The 23,627-nt window shown below is 34.1% G+C and overlaps 1 protein-coding gene across 2 annotated transcripts in view; it reads right to left on the bottom strand.

Moving 5' to 3' along the window:
* Window positions 1–23,627, bottom strand: part of FER (FER tyrosine kinase) — a 477,172-nt gene that overhangs the window by 339,447 nt on the left and 114,098 nt on the right. For both annotated transcript variants that reach the window (XM_065874932.1, XM_065874931.1), the window contains 2 exons: window positions 3,003–3,186; window positions 567–704 (listed from right to left, as the gene is read on the bottom strand). In XM_065874932.1, coding sequence (XP_065731004.1) covers window positions 567–704; window positions 3,003–3,186 — 322 coding nt within the window. The remainder of the gene's footprint in view (window positions 1–566; window positions 705–3,002; window positions 3,187–23,627) is intronic.

The raw sequence follows: 23,627 nt of genomic DNA, 5'->3' as shown, positions 1-23,627 counted from the left end.
TCATAATATGTCTTAGTACATACCAAAGGCAGAATATTTGTTCTTATTTAAAATTATGTTAACAAAGTAGAGTAAAAACAAATAGAATAAATCAAACTAAACCTTAGGCCTCAAAGATCTAGTCAAGTAATTTCAGCTTAGCTTCCTCATTTGTAGAATACAGATATTAACCTGCTTTATTCCTTCCTCAATGATAATGAGTACAAAATAAGATGATGCATGCATGAAAAAATAATTGGTGTATTATTACTATAAAGTTTAACACAAACAGAAAACCATGTTTATTATTATTATATAATTGTTAAAAAGAAAACACAATTTCATGGATTAAATATGGGTTTAAGCAGTGATGTAGTAACAACTGAAAAACTTCTCAAGATCATTATATAAATTAGTTATCATCGAGAAAGGATTTTGAAAATAATTAAAAACAAATTAATATGAAATAGACTATTTCCTAATAAGCTCTTCAATATTTCTTATTTTAATTCAGTTAAATATTATATGGTTAAAAAAAAGTAATACTGTCATAAATACTGAAAGAAGAATGAAAATATCATACATACCTGTGAACATCTATGAAATTATTGTATTCTGTGCCAGGGTCTATCTGTTCAACTGACATTTGAATCTCTTTATGGACATTCACTATTTCCTCTGTAACAAGACTGGTTATCTGGCTGTATTCATCAAATATACCTTTCCTGAAAAGAAAATTTAACAACATTTTAAACTTTTATCAGGGAAACATAGGCCCAAAAAGGATTTAAAACAATATGAAATATAATGCCAATTTTTACAGATGGTGATTTAACATACCACCTTATTTCATATACCTGGATAGTGAAGTGAAGGGATTATACACGTGTACAGATTAACAACTTACATTTGATATAATATAATAATTGTAAATGATCTAGAGTAAGGCATTACATCTTCCAACATCTATCTAACATATCCAAAGTGTAAGCCAGTGCTAACCACTTTCCGTTTCTAAACATCACCACTGAAATGCTGATTCCATAACATGGAACTGTGGATGAACTCCTGTCTATTTAATGTTTCATTCAGTGCCTGCCACTTCCTCACATGCCCTAGCTCCTGGTTCTTCTCTTGCTCCTGGGCCTCTGCTCTTTTTCATATTATATTTACAGAGTTTAATTGGTTTATACCTTCAATGACATCTCAGTCTTCTCCTGACCTCCAGCTAGTAGCAAAAATAATCATAAAAGTTATTAGGCTTATCTAATAAATGCAAAAGGAAAAACTATTCTGTTACAAAGACCCAATCTCCAACTTAAGAATGCTATGCTGTAAAAATATACCATTGCTCATTAGTAGCCTTAAAAAGTGTGGACAAACAAGCTTATCCTGCATATACCCAAATAAATATAAGGCCTTGTTTGTTTTTCTTTTCCAAAATCATCACTCATAAAAAGTAATCCTACAAAATTTCTCTTATTATGAAGCATTCTCTCAATTACTTCATTCTGAACAGCAAAATACTGTTTGGGTTAAAAAAAAATTAAATTCAAACTGCTTCAGGCAATGCTAGCTTGGAATGATTACAGAAATGACCTGATAGACACAGTTTAAAGAAAAGAGGGAGGCAGAGAAATTTAATACAGATTTAGTAAATATCCCTGGGGTTATGATCTCACAATTGAAAGTACTGAATGATATTAATATAGACTATCTAGATAATTCTTAAAAAGCAAAACAGTTAAGTGGTTATGATGTGGAGATCATTAACACATCTTTAAGACAAATGGGGAAAAAAAGGAAGAAGTCTCCTAATGTTATATGAATGAGTACTTGTGACATAGGATTCAATTTCAGTGATATTATCATGCTTGGATTTTTTAAATGCTAGATCTAAAAAAATTTATTACAAAGTAAAGATAATACACTATGTAAAACTATTATATGTCTCAAAAAAGGATGTTCTTGTGATGATGAAGACACTATTATTGAAGATTCATATGGAGAGTTTGAGAAAATATTGATTCATAAAATGAAAGTAGGAAAGGCAATGTTTATAGATCAACAATATGTAATTTAAAGTAGACATTACTAAATTTATGAATTAAATATTTTAAGTAGATATTTCACTATTTCATCAATACCCTTAAAAGTTGACATATTCAAGTTGACTAAAAATACTTTATCTTTTTTTGGGAAATGGGGGATCACCTAAACCAGCATATAAAGGAGATGAAGTCTACCATAGGGTGGCATATTGAATTGATCTGTATGGTAAACATGTATGCATTTGAATTACTGACCAACATTGTTTGCTCCTTGAAGGCAAAAATTGTGACCTACTCATCTCTACATCTGCAAGCACCAGGGTGCTTTGTATACAGCAGAACTTCAATAAACATTTGTTCATTTTAATCTCATACAACAAAAAGCTGGCAAATAAACCAAAAAGTTATTTCCTTTGGGCTTATCAGTTGCTCAAGATTTAAACCCAATCCTCTGGAGGTAGATATCCGCTTCTTAACACTTGTCAAGGGAATTCCCTGGCAGTCCAGTAGTTAGGAATCTGTGCTTTCACTGCCGAGGGCCCAGTTTCAATCCCTGGTTGGGTAACTAAGATCCCACAAGCTGTGTGGCACGGCCAAAAACAAACAAACAAACAAAAACTAACACTTGTCAAACTAAAGATTTTTTTTTCAGCTAAATTTCTAGCTAACTGGAGCAAAACAAAAACATACAAAAATAAGAGACATTCTTGGGGCTAGCTAGAAGGTTGCAGAGTTGAGTGAGTGTAAACTGAAAGGATAACAGAAGTGAAAACCAAGGTAGAAGAGGTGTGAAATACCCATTGAGCTAGTTCAATGATGCAGCTTACAAAACAAAGATAATTTTTATACGAAATTTTTATGAAATTTTTTTGAAATTTTTATGAAATTTTATACGAAATTTTTATAGCAGAAAAAAAAATGTTAAAATCATTTTATGAAGGGATTTTATATCAAATAGGAAATGTATCTTACAGTGCTTTTATCATTTCTTCTTGCATCTTTTGTAAGGAATCCAGAAGCAGAGGAAGTGTAGTGTCATAATACTGATTCTGATGAAGCTGTGCCCCTTTCAATGCCAATACATACTGATTATGCAACATATGAAGTTTCATTGTGGCTTTGTCGTAACGTTCCTTAGCCTTTTCAGTTTCTTTCCCTGAAAAAAAATTCAATAAAGTTAGCATAGAGATAATTTTAAAAGTTCTATCTTCACTATGTGCAAACTGAGTTACCACTATTTCATGTTATCTCATATATTTTATGAATAATCAAAAGGTTACTGAACACATACTGTGTTTATTTGCCAGTACTTTGTACAAAGGATGCTCTGAAGGAAGCATGCACTGCAGTAAATGTTTGGTGAATAAAGGTTAATGTACAATTTTTTGAAAAACTGTACAGATATATGATCCTTCTCATCTTCAAGGAGCTCACACCAAACTGGAACAACAGTGCACATGAAATTGTATAACCAAGAAAACAAGAAAGTTTGTAAATAATGTTAAATTCTGAGGTCTAGGTTTGAGATATGAATAAAGACCAGGGAAGTCAGAGGAGACTGTGGAGAAAACAGACCTTAAAAGATGAGGCAAGTCTGGAAAGGTATAAGAAAGACAGGATAGACAACAGTTCCTCCCTCTCACCCTCTCTTTCTCCATTTCTTCCTTCCTTTCGTTCAGTAAATATTATTAACTGTTCACCCCCAGGGACTGTGCTAGACATTGAGAATTGAGTATTTGGCAAAACAGAGTCTTTGACATACAACCCATGGTCTAGTGATTTGGAATACTGAGTGAAAACATGAAGAGAATAAGCAATGTTCCATAGGCAAGCAAAGCAGTAAGCTCAAAGACAGCAAGTTTTGAGAAAATGAAGGAAATATGTCTGTACAGGTAGGACAGTTTTAGGTTGTGAATGACTTAGAAATCAAGCAGAGAAATTTAAACTTGATACAGAAGTCTAGGAGATGATAATTTTATGAACTAAAACTTTTTGTGGACTTCCCTGGTGGTGCAGTGGTTAAGAATCCGCCTGCCAATGCAGGGGACACGGGTTCGAGCCCTGGTCCTGGAAGATCCCACATGCCGCAGAGCAACTAAGCCCGCGCACAGCAACTCCTGAAGCCCCCGCTTGCCGTAACAGAGAAGCCACCGCAATGAGAAGCCCATGCACCGCAACAAAGAGTAGCCCCCACTCGCTGCAACAAAGCCCACGCGCAGCAACGAAGACCCAACCCAGCTAAAATAAATTAATTAAAAAAAAAAACTTTTTGTGGTTCCTTTACTAAAATCATTCAGAAAATATTTACAGACTGGCAATATAAATGAATGACTATACAGATAAATGAAATTTTTAAGCAGATCTTCAATGTTTGATGCAAACTGAACAAATATTTCTTGTCAATTATTTAGATTTAGTGAATAAACTTTTCAAAGTATATATTAATTTTTGCCCTCTATCCAAAGAGACTCCTCCAAATGAATCTTCCCCCAAAATAGATCTTATGTTGAGAATTTTAGACACCAGAGGCTCTCCTCTGCTTCCACTCTGTTCAGGCTCAGCATCCATCTGGGTATTCCCTATAGACAGGAGTCAAAAAAGTACTCCCTATTGGAGAATGTCCTCAGCCGAGGGCCAAAAGCAGAGAAAAGGCCAGGGATTTTGCAGACTGAGGAAACCTCAGAACATGCTCAGGTATAGCAATAGAATTAGAACAATTTTCTTGCCTTTCTCATCACTTTTCTAATTCTGAGGCAAGGAACTACATCCAGCTGGTGAAAAAGGAAACAGAACTTTCCAGCAGACTGGTATGTCTCTATAACTAACAAATTCTAGTGTTTCTGGATATTAGAACCACCACTGACTTCTTCCGGGGAGCTGCATATAATATTTTACAGAGCATAATTCTCTAGCCAAAGACCATTAGCTGGTTCCTATTCAGAGGGATATTCATAATTGTCCAAGTTATTCACAAAATGTTGCCCTGGATAACCTATTTCACTTTATAACATAAAGAACCTGTTGATGAGAAAATAGTTAATCACTAGAGTATATTTCCTAACCCTTTCACAGCTGACTGGAAAGAGATTCTAATACAGAGTGAAAGAGATTCACTACAGTGGGAGGATGGGAGCAAACATATTAATTCAGTTCTGATATGAAGGGGTCAGAAAAAGATAACATTAGCCATCAAACAAGTGGGTTTTCTCACTTTTTGACTGCAACCCACAGGATAATATATTTTACACCATGAACTAGTAAATAATCATATAAATTTTTAAATACATAACTGAAATAAGAAATTCATTAAAAAATTCTTCCCCTTATTATGAAGGATGCTCTGTGATTTTTTAAAAATTATATGATTTGAATTATGAATTTTTAAAAATGTTCATTCAGATACCAATAAATTTTTTGCCTCATCTAATATAAATCCCTAGAGTAGTTGTAACTTACTCTGTATGGCATTAACTTAGGAATTAATAAACCACTTCAATAATGCTAATCACAAATGATTTTTTAACATTCTCAGGAACACATCTGCCTACATGTTCACAGTTACTTTAATAATTTTTTCATAGAATACTATATTTATTTACCCATAAACATTGCTACTTAAGTATCCTTCTTGCAGAAACACATTTCTAAAAGAGCCAGTACAATTGATACATCTACGGCCAGCCTTGCAGCCTTCCTCTAAAATGACAACCCCCTTTTCTGCTTACCCACATGAGTCAGGGGGAGACTCCCATGTGAAGATACCACCCAAGATCCAAATTGTATTCCCAACGAAATAGGTACCAATCTTTCGGCTGGGAGCTATGTCACATTAATGCCTGAACAGCTGCTGGAGTGAAAGTCCATGAACATTTGCTGCAGAAGTTGCCAGAACAGCCCTTTCTAAGGCCTTTTTCCTTGAGTTGGTTTTGTTTTGCTTTGTTTTGTTTTTGATTCATCATTTTTAAACTAGTTTAAGTTGCTGTTGCTTGGAATTCAACAAATTCTGACAACAGACGTTTCAAAAGTTCATGTACAATTATGCAGATAAATCTAAGTAATAAAGAAGTCTTCTGGGGTCCACGTGTTCATACTAAGAAAATAAGGCAACAATATTTGAGTACTGTATTCTAATTTGTTGATTTTTATTATAAGTTAAAAAATTATAACTAGTAAGTTCAATGAAGTCCATATTTTATGTCACTTCTTTAAAAATATTGCTTTTTATATGAACTCTATTATTCCCAATTAATTACTTAGATTTTTTAGTGTAACTTCAAGAGTCAAGCTCTCCACACAAGCATTTTCATGGAGACATTTAAACCATTTAAACCACCCAGCTGTCCTCCTATTTGCACGGACTTTTAAGCTGCACACTACCCATCTGTCTTTCTAGCTGGTGTAGAAATGATGCATGAAATATACAACACTCAGCTCACTAAGATTTTATAATCCAAAATTATATTAGAAAAGTTAAGAACTTCTCAAATAATTTTTTTCTCTTTATCAGATACAGTGTATGACCAACAATCTGAAGAAGGCTATCATAGCCAAAATCTAATTATCAATAGCTTACCAGTGGTCATTAGCAAATTTAGAAAACAAATGCTTTTGAAAACATCTGAGGCAGAATCCATTACATTAAAATAATAATACATAATGCTAAAAGAGTCTTTAAAAACAGCTTTGGGTCTAAAACTGAAAATGGGGTATGTCGTAGTAGGGCTATTTTGTTGGTTGGTTTGTTGTCCTCTACGCTCATAGACACTCGTGCACTTGGTTGTAAGATGTACTTGGGCATGCACCCCATACTTCCTCCCTTGTAGACATGAACAAAAAGTTTCAAAAACATGCTCATTTGCCATGATTTGAAACGGGATTCTATTGTACTTTTTCTTGATTTGTTTTAAAATAAACATTTAGGGTTCCAAAGAGACTATGTAAGTAAATTCAAGAAATAGTAATATTGTGTGAAAACCAAAGTTACAACTAAAATTTTTTTTTTTGCGGTACGCGGGCCTCTCACTGCCGTGGCCTCTCCCATTGCGGAGCACAGGCTCTGGACGCACAGGCCCAGCGGCCATGGCTCACGGGCCCAGCCGCTCCGCGGCATGTGGGATCCTCCTGGACCGGGGCACGAACCCGCGTCCCCTGCATCGGCAGGTGGACTCTCAACCACTGTGCCACCAGGGAAGCCCTAAATTTTTTTAAATTCCATTCACATAAAATATATTGCAAAATACTACCCACCACCATTCCTGCCACACAGCTTTTTGGTTCAGAATATATCTCAGATCAATATTATACTTTCTTAACTTTTAAATAACTACACTTGAGCTTAAAATTAATGTGAAGTACACAGAGTGAATAAATTCTAATGACAGACACAGAATCATACCTCTGTTGCTGTATGCTTTTTTTTTTTTTTCCAAATGATGAGAAGCACTGAAGCAGGAAATGGAGTTATTCTATGTGTCAATTAACAGGGAGAAAAACATTCAATTTTTCCTCCTCCACATAATGAAATTCACAAAGAGACTGAATTACAATTCTTTTCCACCACTTGTTGACAAACTCGTTTAATGTTTGTAGTAACAAGAGTGTGTATACAGCGTCATGCCACAAACAATATTATGAAGCCAGCAAAACTCAATTATGTATGTTTGACATTTATAAGAGACAGGCTAGACTAGCCATTAAGCTAGTCTAGAAAGTCAAGTATTTGTTATTATAAACTTCTGAAGCATTTACCATTTGTTAAATATTATGGTGAAAAGTCTCTGGATAATAAATGAGAAGTGATTATTTTCCAAAAGTAAACTTCAAGTAGTCTCTGCTTTGATTTGGATAAATATTCTCCCACCTTAACATTTTTCCTTTCTTTCAAAACGTTCCTCCTCAAGTATATAACGTTTACTTATTACTCTGAGTAAAAAGAAAATGAATGAGAATTCATCTTAACTTACAAGTTATTTGGCCTAAATGTCCGCATATGTTTTTTCACTTGGAAGCTAAAGTTCAAGTATGATATGTGGGAACAATGAATGAGCTACCTATTTTACTCAGTGATGTTCTGAGTCAATTTTCATCTCAGCTCCTCCTTTGTTTAGCTGTGCAACCCAAGCAGATCATTTAATCTAAATTTTAGCTTCTAATTTTTAATCCTGGGAGTTAAATCGTGTGCCCTTCTCCATCCACTGGATTGTGATGGAAATCAAATGGCAGAAAATTGTCACAATGCACAGTTAACAACAAAGGCTAAAGAAGACACAGAATTTGGAGAGCTGAAAAAACCTTTTTGATTATACGCTCCTATGAAGCATTAAAAAAATACAAGATGTGCATCCATAGTGTGCTAGCTTTAATAAATTTCCTAGTATAAAAAAATTTGATGTATCAATCAAGAAATATTTATTGAAATGCATTATGAGTTTTAAACTGTTCAAGGAACTAAAACAGTGATATTTTTAAATTCAATATAAAATACCTTTAAAAAGCAAGCTCCCTAGTTTGGAAATAACAAGCAAGGAAATATCATTTCCTTGCATATAGTGACTGCTAGATTCAATTGACCCACAGTCTTTTTAATAGCCTATAAATTGAATGATATACCATGGTCAAAGCTATATTCTCTCTCTTTTTTTCCCTTAATTATTTATTTATTTATTTGGCCAAACGGCTTGAGGGATCTTAGTTCCCCGACCAGGGATCAAACCCATGCCCCTTGCAGTGGAAGCCGGGAGTCTTAACCACTAGACCGCCAGGGAAGTCCCAAAGCTATATTCCCTAACTGCAAAGCTGTGCATGGGGGGATTCTGAGTAGCTGGGCAGCAGCATAATTCTGAATCTCCCACATATCACCTAAAAATATAATAAAGAACAAAAAGAAAAACAAAACCTGCACCCTCAGTATAATAGGCAGAGAATGTCCAAATCTAAAATTTTCAATGAGTAGAAAAATAAACATCAAATCTTTGCAAATGATCTCTCACCCTCCCACTGCAAGCATTCATGGACACCAAAGACTGTTCTGAAAAAAAAAAAAAGAGAAGAAAAATGCACTAAAGAGAGAAGAGAAGAGATAGCAGTATGCCTAAGACTCATCTAAAACCACCATAAGAAGATCCACCCTACATGTGAAAGTACTGAAAACATGTAATGGTAGGTCACCGAACTGACTACAAGGAAGGGACTTAAAAGTGCATATGGAAGATAAAGGAGGCAGTCTTAGAAAGGTAATACTTCAGGCAGAAATGGTTAAAACGAAGGGACTTTGGTAAAGGGAAAAAGAAAAAATCCTGCAGAAAAAGAAAATAAAGAAAAATAAAAGGACACAAATCTTTGTCAAGAACATGAAAAGAATGAGATTCTACCCTACTTGACAAGTTAAAAAGTTAGGCTGCCTCAATTTCATGGATGTGGCCAAAAGAGACAAGACTCTTGGGACAGAGACAAAGGACGTTTATTTCTCACAGCAGTATGAGTAGCTAAAGTATCGTCATTTGTGGACAAAAGACCATAAAGTCAAACAACGACCAACAAATTCACAGAAAATGTATGTACCATGTATAACAGATAAAGGGCTATTCACTGTAATATACCTTTTAAATCCTTAAAATTTTAAGGAATTTTAAGGAAATTTTAAGGAAAAAAAAGACCAAACTTCAATTTTTTTAAATGGGCAAAAGAACTCGCTAAAAAATAAATACTTTAAACATATAAAGAGGTGGTCAACCTCAATCCCTCACTCATAATAAAAGAAATGCAAATCAAAATTATGTACCAAATTGGCAAACACTGTTTTGGCAAGGATGTGGGGAAACTGATACTCATACATATCTAGTGGGAATGTAAATCGGTATAATTTTTATAGAAGGAAATTTGGCAATATCTAACAAAACTACATACACATTTATATTTTGACTCTGCATTCACACTTCTAGAAATTTATGCTTAAGATATTCTTTCAACAATAAAAAAAACCTTACACACAAGCTTATTCATGGTAGTAGTGTAAATAGCTGAAAAAACTACAAATAAACTATATGTTCATACAGAGGAAAGTGCTTGAATAACTTATAATGAAGTGCTATGCAGCAATTAAAAAGAACAACAAAGAAATCTACAAACTGAAATACTGAGATCTTTCAGGATACAATGTCAGGTAGAAAATCAAAATAAAAAACATATCATAATGTTGTCGTTTTTGTATAAGAAATAAAGAGATATAGTTAAAGAAGATATAGTTCTCTAAATATCTACTTTTGTACAGTTCTGACTTTTGAAACCATTAATGTCTAACCATTAACAAAATAAATAAACAAAATCAACAAGGGTAAGAGCAGAAAAACAACCTAAAATGGGACACAATAGAAACAAATGAACCAAATTGTATTTCCCAGTGAGTAATGTAACCACACTGAAAGGAGTGGGGAAGGAAAGCATTAATCCAAGTAACTTTGGAAACAGTATTTGACTACAGAGGAAGACTAAAGACAAAAAGAGGTCTAAACAAATACTGAACTGTAGTCAGTAGGTTTCTTTTTTCAGAGGCATAAATTAGCAATTCTGAAATTATCTTCTGTTATTTTAGGATTGAACAAGTAAGTAGATTGTGAATAATAGTAGCCAGGTGTCTCACTGTCAGAGAAGGAAATTACAAACACATAAATAGGAAAAGACAGAATGAACTATTTGGTGTTCAACTGGAATTGGAAATATCAATGTGAATACTTCAGTTTTACTATAGATAGAGCAATAGGTATAGAAATAGGCACAGATGTATTTGTGTGTGTGTGTGTGTGTGTGTGTGTGTCTGTGTGTGTGCGTACATTTGTTTATTTCTTATCTATATCCATTGAAAGGACCTAAAACAAAGACATCCCAGTAGCAATGAGCACACCCAGTGCCCAAATATTGGTTTCTAAATACTGTTTTCTACTAAATGGAACTATAGCTCCCTAGGGAAATGAAGCAAGACCTAGAGCAGAAAGAGTATAAGATGAGCCAGAAAATAAGTGCTCAATAAATAACGGGAACATGTCAAAAGGACAGAAGAACCAGTTTTTGTTTCTCTCTCATGTACAGACAAAGAAAAGGATAAAGTAAATGTGCTAAAATATTAATATTTAGAGAATATGGGTGAAATATATATGGGAATTCTTTGCATTATTCTTTCAAAATTTCCGTTGGTCTGAAATAATGTCAAAATAAAAAGTTAAAAATGGAAAGTTGTAAAAATTGACTAAAGCTCAGAAGTACCTGAATATTCACTAAATTAAAAAATTCAGTTATTTAGCCTAGAGATTAAAAGTCTCAGTGATAGAAAAAAATTTAGTTTTAATATGTATGTTTCAAAGCAGGTATGCTTACACTATAGGTAATATTAATAGATAAAAACAGCCAGAATTTAAAAAAAAAAAACTATCATTCTGCTTTATAAGACTAGTCAAGTGTGTGGGAGAACAACATTTACAGCAAATTAAGGGAATTCATCCTTTAAATCTTTATCCAGATTCCATGACGTCCTAAGTTCTGTGAGAGACACATATTCATAGTCTCTTCCTTAAAAATGCTTGACAAGAAAATTAAGATGGAGGTTCACAAAACAGTCATCATAATGTTAGGATATAATTGTAGAAGAGGGAGTGTAGAGATCACCATATATTTAGTATGGATAACCAACTAGTCACGATCTAAAACTCCTAATAATGTGCTATAATATACAAGGTTATCTAATAAGTTGATGAATATTCTTAATGAAATGGTTTAAAAGCCACAGGTTATGAGTAGAATATATCTAGAAGAAACTTCATATTGGTTTCCTTGTGGAAAAAAAAAACTGGGTAATACGTGGGAGAAAAAGTTTTCACTGTCTACTTACTGATATGTACTATGTGATTTTGAATTTGGAACCATATAAGTATGAAGAGGGAGCCCATGAACCCCACTAAGGGGGGAAAAATGGAATCTCAAGGGAAATTCCACAAGCTCTCACCAGTCTATCTAACCTCTTATCTGAATAAGGCTGTAGCCTCTCTTGCACTATTTCAATGAATAAACTGCCCTTACTCTTAGCTGAGACCAATCCATTCCCTTGTGTACTAAATCCATTCTCTAGTCCTATACAACAAGGACATTGCTCCAGCAATTCTTCCTTCATTCTGCTGCCTCATCAACTTTTTCTTCTTCATGGGAACATTTTTGTCAGCAAACAAGCTATAATAGCTCCTAATCTTTAAAAAAAAAATCCCCCTTGACTCTACTTCTTTTACTTAACTCCCTATCTCTCTCTTTCCCTTTACTGCAAAATTTCTAAGATTTGTGTATACTAGTTATCTCCAGTTTTTTTCTTCTCAGTCTTTCTTAAACCCATCCCATTTAGGTGTTTCCTTCTATTGTTCCACTGAAACTGTTCTTGTCAAAGTCACCAATAACGCATGTTTTGCTAAATCCAAACTTTAGTCCTCATCTTTTGTCTTAGCAGCATGCAACTGCAAATCACGTGATCACTTGTTCTTCCTTGAAATCCCTTCACCCCATCTGGCTTCCAGAATAATATTCTTTTGGTTTTCCTTTCATCTTAGTCTTCTTTACAATGTCCTCCGCATTTTTGTGACTTCTTAATGTTAGGCTCAGACTTAGGACTCTTTTCTATTTTAATTAACACCCTTTGTAATATCATCAAATCTCATGGCTTTAAATATCAACTAACAATCTGATTGATAGTTCAACCCCAGAAGTCTCGCTGGAACTCCAAAATTAGAGATCCAAGTGCAAATCTGACATCTCCACTTAGATGTCTAATAAGAATCTCAAAACCAAACGCCTGATCTTCACCTCCAAATATGCTCCTCCTCTATTTTTCTCCATCTCAGTAACAACAATGCCATCCTTCCCATTGCTCAGGCCAAAAATATTGGAATCATTCTTGACTTCTTTCTCTCACACTCTACATCTAATTCATCAGCAAATCCTTAAGCTCTACTTTCAGTATATAATAAATCCTCAGTATCCATGGATTCCATATTTCCATGAATTCAGACCTACTGCCTAAAATTTCTTTTTAATCCCAAAATTGATACACACATTGCTTTTCAGGTCAATCATGGACATGCACACATGCAGAGCAGCAAAGGAGTCACCTGATACACACATTCTCAACTGAGGTTGAAAAGCTATGCTCGGCCTTTTTGTTTCAGCTCTTCTACTGTAAACTCGTTTTTGTAGTCTATTTAGTTCCATACTTTTTGCATTTTTGTGCTTTTCGATGGTAACTTTGCTTTTAAAATGACCCCCAAGCAGAGTGCTGAAGTGCTGCCTAGTATTCTTATGCTCAAGGAGGCTGTGATGTCCCTGATAGAGCAAATATGTGTTAGATAGCTTTGTTTAGTCGTGAGTTATAGTACTGCTAGCTGTGAGTTTAGTGTTAATGAGTCAACAATATATATTAAAGAAGGTGTCTTTAAACAGAAACACACAAAAAACAAACTGATGTATTGATCAACTGTCGAAAATGTTGTGACCCTGCTTAAAGGGATCTAATCCCTTATGTTATGCTCACCAGGGGCAATGATTCAGTAATCAGCTAATGTTAATTTAGTATTCACAGTGACTTTTTAGAATATAACTACCATAAACAACAAGAATCAATTGTACATGTATCCAGAATTTGCCCGCTTCTCACCACCTCTGCTGCTACCACTCAGGTCCAAGCCAGCATGAATCCTTGCCTGTATTACTCCAATAGCCTAGAAGTAATCTTACTTACATCCTTCCCCAACCACTCATATGATTCTCAACAAAGCTACCAGAATTATCCTGTTAAAATGTAAGTTCACGTCATTCCTTTGCTCAAACCCTCCAATGGTTTTCCACCTTACTCAGAGTAAAAGTCCAAGGGTTTTAAAAGAACCAGCACGATCCGGGGTAAGCTGTGCCTCCCGTACCACCCACCATCATTCTTCCTCTCTGACCTCATCTCATACCTCCACAACTTTCCTTTATCAATCCCTCAGTTCCAGCCACACAGGTGTCTATACCACTCCTCAAATATGCCACACATGATCCCATCTCAATGACTTTGCTTTGGCTTTTCCCTCTACCTGGAGTACTCTTTGCCCCAGGTAATCACATGCTTCACTCCCTCACTTGTTTCACTCTTCATTTAAATGTCTTTCTCCATGACAACTAACCTGATCATCCGCTCAACATCCTATCTACCTACCATGTTTTCTCCACTTTACCTTTTACCACCTAACATACTATATGTTTCATTTATTTATTTTACTAATTAGCTATCTTCTGCTCTAAAATGTAAGCTCAAGGAGGCAGGGATTTCCATGTGTTCTGTTATCTACAAGATCAGTTATGCAAATAACAGTGCCTGGCACATAACAAGAAAATGCACAAATTAATATAGTTCTTACTTTAAAAAAATAAACTTAAATAATTTTTTTAAAATTAGAAGTTATAGAAAGATTACAATTTTACCTTCTGCATCTGTTTATATCATCTTTCTAGTAATCAAGTCCAAAACTAATATTGTTAAGGAGCTCACCTATAAAATATAGAGGAAAATCAGCAAAAGGACATAACTTCTCTTAATCTCGTTGTATATGAAACTTAGCTTTGTTTACTTAATAAAACTAAGCAAAATAGGGACAAACCATATTATTGAACTTTCATATTATTTTTAGGACGTTATCTGCAGAATATAAATTAATCATGTAGCATATTCCATCCCACATAACATCTCAGCATCTGATGCAAATATTACAGCTGTCACTCTAATTTCTGCAGCTTTAACCCAATGTAAATTAGACTAATAACTAAGAGCGCCATTACTCTTTATGACCTTGTAAAGGTCCTATCATATTAAGCTCCATGCAGTGAAAAGCATTCATGCCATAAATTAGCTGCTGAAAGATCATGTATTAATAAGTAGGTCCAAAAAAGACAAATCCTCCCACTTTCAGGTCATTTCAACAAAACTGATAACCAATAAACATAGCCTGAACTCTACTTTGGTCTTTAGTAGGTCATATATCCAAAATGCATTTCTTTCATATGCTGAACTGAGAGGTGAATTTGAATTTCGGAGTACTTTTCTAGAGGACCTCCATGCATCATCCATACATGATTCTGATTTTCTTAAATCTCCAAGATTTGGTGATTATCAAATAAGAAAGCCAGTTGCCATTCTTAGAGGACTCAAAATAAGGAAATCAACTAAAAGAGCCTTTTCCAAGTTTTATTCATTTTTTAAATTTAGATTTCTTTAAACATAAATTTAACCATCTGTCTCAAGTCTGGACTCATTTCAAACTGGTTTTCATATTAAAGTACTCTAAAGAGAAAACTCAATGGATCCAATCAATTTTAATTGGCTATAAAATATCACAGAACTATTCATAATACGTGAAGAGACAATTTAAGAAAATCTACTTCCCAATTAGAGAAAAATTTACTTTTGAATGAGTCTTCCAACTAATTCCCCACAGTTCTAGCAGTAGGTACCCTCTTACTATGTCTGCTTAGGGTAAGTGAGGGCGTGTAAATAATCAGGGATATTACCAATCCTTTAGCATTCTTCTTTGTTTCTCATAGAGAAAAAAGAATTTGAAAAGGAGTTTGTTTCCCTGCTCCTGTTATAAAAGGGGTGAAGAGAGCTCCTTTCAAACTTCTCTAGCCTGACTGGTACGGGCATGTACAATGGGGAAGAGCTCATCCTATCTTGTTTCTTTCCTGAATATGATGTGCAATAAAGCAGAAGCATTCAAACTTCTTCCCATGTAAGAGAAGCCACACAAATGTCTTTGTGGGTATTTTGAGGCTTGGTAAATGTAAAACCATAGTTTTATGGTTCCCTGGTGGCACAGTGGTTGAGAGTCCACCTGCCGATGCAGGGGACACGGGTTCGTGCCCTGGTCTGGGAAAATCCCACATGCTGCGGAGCGGCTAGGCCCGTGAGCCATGGCCACTGAGCATATGCATCCAGCGTCCGGAGCCTGTGCTCCACAACGGGAGAGGCCACAACAGTGAGAGGCCCGCGTACCACAAAAAAAAAAAAAAAAAAAAAAACCATAGTGTAATTCTAGCCATCAGAATACATAGCTGTGAAGCAATTGTTCTGACCATCTTTTCTAATATTTCAATATATCTTCAAGGAAACTAAAAAACTTCAAACCAAAATCATATTTAAATTCACTTAATTCAATACCACCTGGTTCAATATGCTATTCCTTATTTTTTATAAAATTAGGAAACACTTACTCTTAAAAAATACTTTTTAACTTTAGAAAAAGGTACTACATGGTAATATGAAGAAGGATGTGCATACAAGTATATAGGTAAACCTCATGTATATTTTCTACAACATAAACAAGTGGGGATTGACCAGAGAGCAGAAGCAAAAAGAACTACAATCCCGCAGCCTGTGGAATGAAAACCACATTCACAGAAAGACAGATAAAACTAAAAACACAGAGGACTATGTACCAGATTAAGGAACAAGATAAAACACCAGAAAAACAACTAAATGAATGGACATAGGCAACCTTCCAGAAAAATAATTCAGAATAATGATAGTGAAAATGATCCAGGACCTCGGAAAAAGAATGGAGGAAAAGATCGAGATGATGCAAGAAATGTTTAACAAAGACATAAAAGAATTAAAGAATAAACAAACATAGAGGAACAATACAATAACTGAAACGAAAAATACACAGAAGGAGTCAAAAGCAGAAAAACTGAGGCAGAAGAAAGGATAAGTGACGTGGAAGACAAAATGATGGAAATCACTGCCATCAAACAGAATAAAGAAAAAAGAATGAAAAGAAATGAAGACAGCCTAAGACACCTGTTGGACAACATTAAATGCAGCACTTGAGACCTCGGGACACATATAGACTGAAAGTGAGGGGATGGAAGAAGATACTCCATGCAAATAGAAATCAAAAGAAAGCTGGAGTAGCAATAAGTATATTAGATAAAATAGACTTTAAAATAAACAATGTTAAAGAGACAAAGAAGGACACTACACAATGATCAAGGGATAAATCCAAGAAGAACATATAAGAATTGTAAATATTTATGCACCTACCATAGGAGCACCACAATACATAAGGCAACTGCTAACAGCTATAAAAGAGGAAATCAACAGTAACACAATAATAATGGGGGACTTAATCACTGCACTTACACCAAAGGACAGATCATCCAGACAGAAAATTAATAAGGAAACACAAGATTTAAATGATGCAATAGACCACATAGATTTATATAGGATATTTATAGGACATTCCATCCGAAAACTGCAGATTACACTTTCTTCTCAAGTGCACACAGAACATTTTAAATGATAAATCACACCTTGGGTCACAAATCAAGCCTTGATAAACTCAAAAAAAATGAAATCATATCAAGCATCTTTTATGACCATAATGCTATGAGATTAGAAATCAATTACAGGGAAAAAAATTTAAAAAACACAAACACATATAGGCTAAATAATATGATACTAAATAACCAAGAGATTACTGAAAAATCAAAGAAGAAATCAAAAAATACCTAGAGACAAATGACAATGAAAACACAACAATCCAACACCTATGGGATGCAGCAAAAGCAGTTCTAAGAGGGAAGTTCATAGCAATACAATCCGACCTCAAAAAACAAGAAAAATCTTAAATAAACAATCTAACCTTACACTTAAAGGAACTAGAGAAAGAAGAACAAACAAAACCCAAACGTTGTAGAAGGAAAGAAATCATAAAGATCAGAGCAGAAATAAATGAAATAGAAACAAAGAAAACAATAGCAAAGATCAATAATACTAAAAGCTTGCTCTTTGAGAAGATAAACACAGTTGATAAACCTTTAGCCACACTCATCAAGAGGGAGAGGACTCAAATCAATAAAATTACAAATGAAAAAGGAAAAGTTACAATGGACACTGAAGAAATACAAAGCATCGTAAAAGACTACTACCAGCAACTCTAAGCCAATAAAATGGACAACCTGGAAGAAATGGACAAATTCTTAGAAAGGTATAACCTTCCAAGACTGACCCAGGTAGAAATAGAAAATATCAACAGACCAATCACAAGCACTGAAATTGAAACTGTGATTAAAAATCTTCCAACAAACAAAAGTCCAAGACCAGATGGCTTCAGAGGTGAATTCTACCAAACATTTAACGAAGAGCTAACACCCATTTTTCTCAAACTCTTCCAAAACTTTGTAGAGGAAGGAACACTCCCAAATTCATTCTATGAGGCCACCATCACCCTGATTCCAAAACCAGACAAAGATATGCAAAAAAAGAAAATTACAGACCAACAGCACAGAAGAATATAGATGCAAAAATCCTCAACAAAATGCCAGCAAGCAGAATCCAGCAACACATTAAAAGGATCATACACCATGATCAAGGGAGATTTATCCCAGGGATGCAAGGATTTTCAGTATACGCAGATCAATCAATGTGATACACCATATTTAAAAATTGAAGAAAAAAAATCATATGATCATCTCAATAGATGCAGAAAAAGCTTTTGACAAAATTCAACACCCATTTATGATAAAAACTTTCCAGAAAGTGGGCATAGAGGCAACCTACCTCAACATAATAAAGGCCATATAAGACAAACCCACAGGCAACATCATTCTCAATGGTGAAAAACTGAAACCATTTCCACTAAGGACAGGAAGAAGACAAGGTTTCCCACTCTCACCACTATTAGTCAACATAGTTTTGGAAATTTTAGCCACAGCAATCAGAGTAGAAAAAGAAACAAAAGGAATATAAATTGGAAAAGAAGTAAAATTGTCACTGCTTGCAGATGACATGATACTATACATAGAAAATCCTAAAGATGCTACCAGAAAACTACTAGAGCTAATCAATGAATTTGGTAAAGTAGCCAGATACCAAATTAATGCACAGAAATCTCTTGCATTCCTATACACTGATGATGAAAAATCTGAAAGAGAAATTAAGGAAACAATCCCATTCACCACTGTAACAAAAAGAATAAAACACCTAGGAGTAAACCTACCTAAGGAGGTAAAAGACCTGTAGTCACAAAACTAGAAGACACTGATGAAAGAAGTCAAAGGTGACACAAACAGATGGAGAGATATACCATGTTCTTGGATTGGAAGAATCAACATTGTGAAAATAACTATACTTCCCAAAGCAATCTACAGATTCAATTCAATCCCTATCAAATTACCAGTGGCAAGTTTACAGAACCAGAACAAAAAATCTTAAAATCAGTATGGAGACACAAAAACCTCGAATAGCCAAAGCAATCTTGAGGGAAAATAATGGAGCTGGAGAAATCAGACTCCCTGACTTCAGACTATACTACAAAGCTATGGTAATCAAGACAATATGGTACTGGCACAAAAACAGAAATACAGATCAATGGACCAGGATATAAAGCCCAGAGATAAACCCACGCACCTATGGTCCACTAATTTATGACAAAGGAGGCAAGGATATACAATGGAGAAAAGACAGCGTGTTCAATAAGTGGTGCTGGCAAAACTGGACAGCCACATGTAAAAGAATGAAATTAGAACACTCACTAACACCATACACAAAAATAAACTCAAAATGGATTCAAGACCTAAATGTAAGACTGGACACTATAAAACTCTTAGAGGAAAACATAGGAAGAACACTCTTTGACATAAATCACAGCAAGATCTTTTTTGATCCACCTCCTACAGTAATGGAAATAAAAAAAAAAAATAAACAAATAGGAACCTAATGAAACTTCAAAGCTTCTGCAGAGCAAACTATAAACAAAAAGAAAAGACAACCTTCAGAATAGGAGAAAATATTTGCAAACAAATCAACGGACAAAAGAGTAATCTCCAAAATATACAAGCAGCTCATGCAGCTCAATACTAAGGAAACAAACAACCCAATCAAAAAATGAGCAGAAGATCTAAATAGACATTTCTCCAAAGAAGACATACAGATAGCCAAGAGGCACATGAGAAGCTGCTCAACATCACTATTAGAGAAATACAAATCAAAACTACAATGAGGTATCATCTCACACCAGTTAGAATGGGCATATCATTAGAAAATCCACGAACAACAAATGTTAGAGAGGGTGTGGAGAAAAGGGAACCCTCTTGCACTGTTGGTGGGAATGTAAATTGGTACAGCCACTATGGAGAACAGTATGGAGGTTCCTTTAAAAACAAAAAATAGAATTATCATATGAGCCAGCAATCCCACTAGTGGGCATATGCCCAGAGAAAACCATAATTCAAAAAGACACATGCACCTCAATGTTCATTGCAGCACTATATACAATAGCCAGGTCACGAAAGCAACCTAAATGCTCATCGACAGATGAATGGATAAAGAAGACATGGTACATATATACAATGGAATATTCCTCAGCCATAAAAGGGAACAAAATTGCGTTATTTGTAGAGACGTGGATGGACCTAGAGACTGTCATACAGAGTGAAGTATGTCAGAATGAAAAAAACAAATATTGTATATTAATGCAAATATGTGGAATCTAGAAAAATCATACAGGTGAACCGGTTTGCAAGGTAGAAATAGAGACACCGATGTAGAGAACAAACGTATGGACACCAAGCGGGGGAAGTCGGTGGGGGGAATGAATTGGGGGAAAAAAAAGTGGAGATTACAGAGAACCAAAATGAAATCTGGGAGTGAATAAACTCATAACAACTTTCAGAACAAATGAAGAAAGACGATGAAGTCCACTAAGACTGTAAAACTTGGGTTATTGTGTTAAGTAGACACATGGAAGATTTAAGAAAAGACCCACATCGTAATTATCCAGGCAAAATCTATAATATCTAAGATAAAAAATATACTACATGAGATTAAAGGCAGATTAGACACTGCAGAAAACAAGATTAGTAAAAGTGTAGATACAATCATAGAAACTAACCAAAATGAAACAGAAAGCTAAAAAGACAAGGGGAAAAAATAAACTGACCATCAGTTGGCTGTGAGGCAAATACAAACAGCCTAATAATACATGTAACTGGAGTCTCCAAAGGACAGCAGAAAGAGAGACATAGACAGAAAATATGCATGAAGAAATAACGGCTGAAAGTTTTCCAAATTTGATGAAAATTATAAACTCTCAGATATAAGAAGCTCAAAAACCACAAACACAAGGAGAAAAAACTTACAGGAACACACATCATAATCAAATTGCTCAAAATCAACAATAAAAAGGAAATCCTAAAAGCTGCCAAAGGGATATAAAAGATGCAGAGCAACAAAGAAAAGTATTAGAACAGATTTCTCCTTGACATGGCCAAAGGGCAACATCTTTAAAGACCCAACAGGGAAAAAAATACCTGCTAAAAGAAAATTCTACATCCTACAAAAATATATTTCAAAATCAAAGGTGAAATTAAAACTTTTTCAGATGTACAAAAGCTGAAAGAACTTACTATGTGTAGACTTATATTAAAAGAAATGTTAAAGTAAGTCATTCAGGCAAAAGTAAAATGATACCAGATGGAATAAAGAATGCTAGGAAAGATAACTACATGGATAAACATATAAGACGTTTTATTATAATTTTAAAGATACGTGACTAAACAACAATATTAACAATATAGTACAAAGTTAAAAACATATGCAAAAGTAAAATATATCACAATAGCACAAATATAGGAAGACTATACCAGTGTAAGGTTTCCTTATTATACACAAGGTGATATAACATCACTTGAAGGTATACTATGGTAAATCAAAGATAAAATAACAAAAGAAAAAGTTACAGCCAATAAGACTAATAAAGGAGAATAAACAAAAGAAAAAACAATAAACAAAAGAAAAAGTTACAGCTAATAAAGGGGATAAATGGGAATCTTAATAAATTTTTTTCAATTATTCCAAAAGGAGGCAGAAAAAAGGAAAAGGAGAATAAAGGACTGATGAAACAAAGAGAAAAAAAACTGCAAGATGACAGATTTAAACCTAACATTATCAAAGTCAATCACATTATAGTCTAACTATCCCAGTTAAAATGTAAAGATTATCAAGATAAAAAAGCAAGACCTAATTATATGCTGCTTATAAGAAATGCACTTCAACTATATAAAGACTAAAAAATGTTGAAGTAAAAGGATGATAAAAAGATATATCATGTAAACACTAATCGAAGTATCTAATATTAATATCAGATAGAACAGATAACACAGCAAAGAATACTACCAGGGATAATAAAGGTCATTTCATATGACAAAAGGGTCAGGGCATCAAGAGAATACAACAATCATGACTACTTTTACACCCAATAACTAGAGTTTCAAAATACATTAAGCAAAAAACTGACAAAACTATGAGAAGAAATAGACAAATCTACAATTACAGTGGGAGATTTCAATTGCCCCCTCTCAACAATTGATGGAACAAGTAGACAGAAAGTCAGTAACAACCTAAAAACTTTTAATAACACTATTAACCAACTGGCCCAAGACAGCAATATAGACCACTGCAACCAACAACAGCAGAATACATATTCTTATCAAGTGCACATGAAGCATTTACCAAGGTAAACCATACTATGGGCCATATAACATGCATTCATAACTGTAAAAGGAATAAAGTCACAAAAAGAATATTCTCAGACTAAATGAAATTAAATTATAAATGAAAAATAGACTTTTTTTAATGTCAAATCTTTAGGAAACCAAATACATTTCTAAATAGCCTATGTATCAAAGAAAAAGAAAAGCCAAAAGGAAATACTTTAAGTATTTTGAACTGAAGAAAAATGAAGACACAATACATACAAATGTATGGAATGTTGCTAAAATAGTCCTTAGGGAAATTCATAGCACTAATGCCTACATAAGAAAAGAAGATAGTTCTCAAATCAATGATCTTAATTAGCTTCCAGATTAAAAAAAAGAAAAAATAGAAAAACTGGTGCAAACTAAGCCTAAAGCAAGTAGAAGAAACAAAAAAACAAAAATTAGAGCATAAATCAATTAAATAGAAAGCAGAAAAATAGAAAGAAAATAAAGCCTAAAGCCAATCTTTGAGAAGATTAATAAAATTGATAAACCTCTAGCCAAAATGATTAGGGATAAAAGAGAAGACACAAAGTACCAATAACAAAAATGAGAAAGAAAATATCATCACAGATTCTACAAATATAAAAAGGTGGATAAGGAAGTATTCTGAACACCTTAGTACCAATAAATTAAACAAATGAAATGGACAATTCCTTGAAAGATACAACCTACTAAAACTCAAAGAAAAAGATAAACTGAATAGCCTATATCAATTAAAGAAATTGAATTTATAGTTTAAAAATCTTAGCAAAAGAGAAAAAAATAAAGCAAGCAGACGCAGATGGCTTCACAAGTGAATTCTGCCAATATTTAAGAAATATTATAAATTGAACACAAACATTACTAAGAGGGGTCAATCATAGACAGGACAGTATTATCCTTATACAAAAATGAGACAAAGATATTAAAAGAAACAGACATATTTGAAAATCCATAAAAACTTAGCCAACCATATCAAACAACATAAAAAATAATAATACATCATAACCAAGAGGAGTT

This window comes from Phocoena phocoena, chromosome 3 (assembly GCF_963924675.1).
Source record: "Phocoena phocoena chromosome 3, mPhoPho1.1, whole genome shotgun sequence".
Taxonomy (NCBI): Eukaryota; Metazoa; Chordata; class Mammalia; order Artiodactyla; family Phocoenidae; genus Phocoena; species Phocoena phocoena.
The sequence above is the reverse complement of the archived record's forward strand: the minus strand, read 5'-3'. Positions and strand labels throughout refer to the sequence as shown.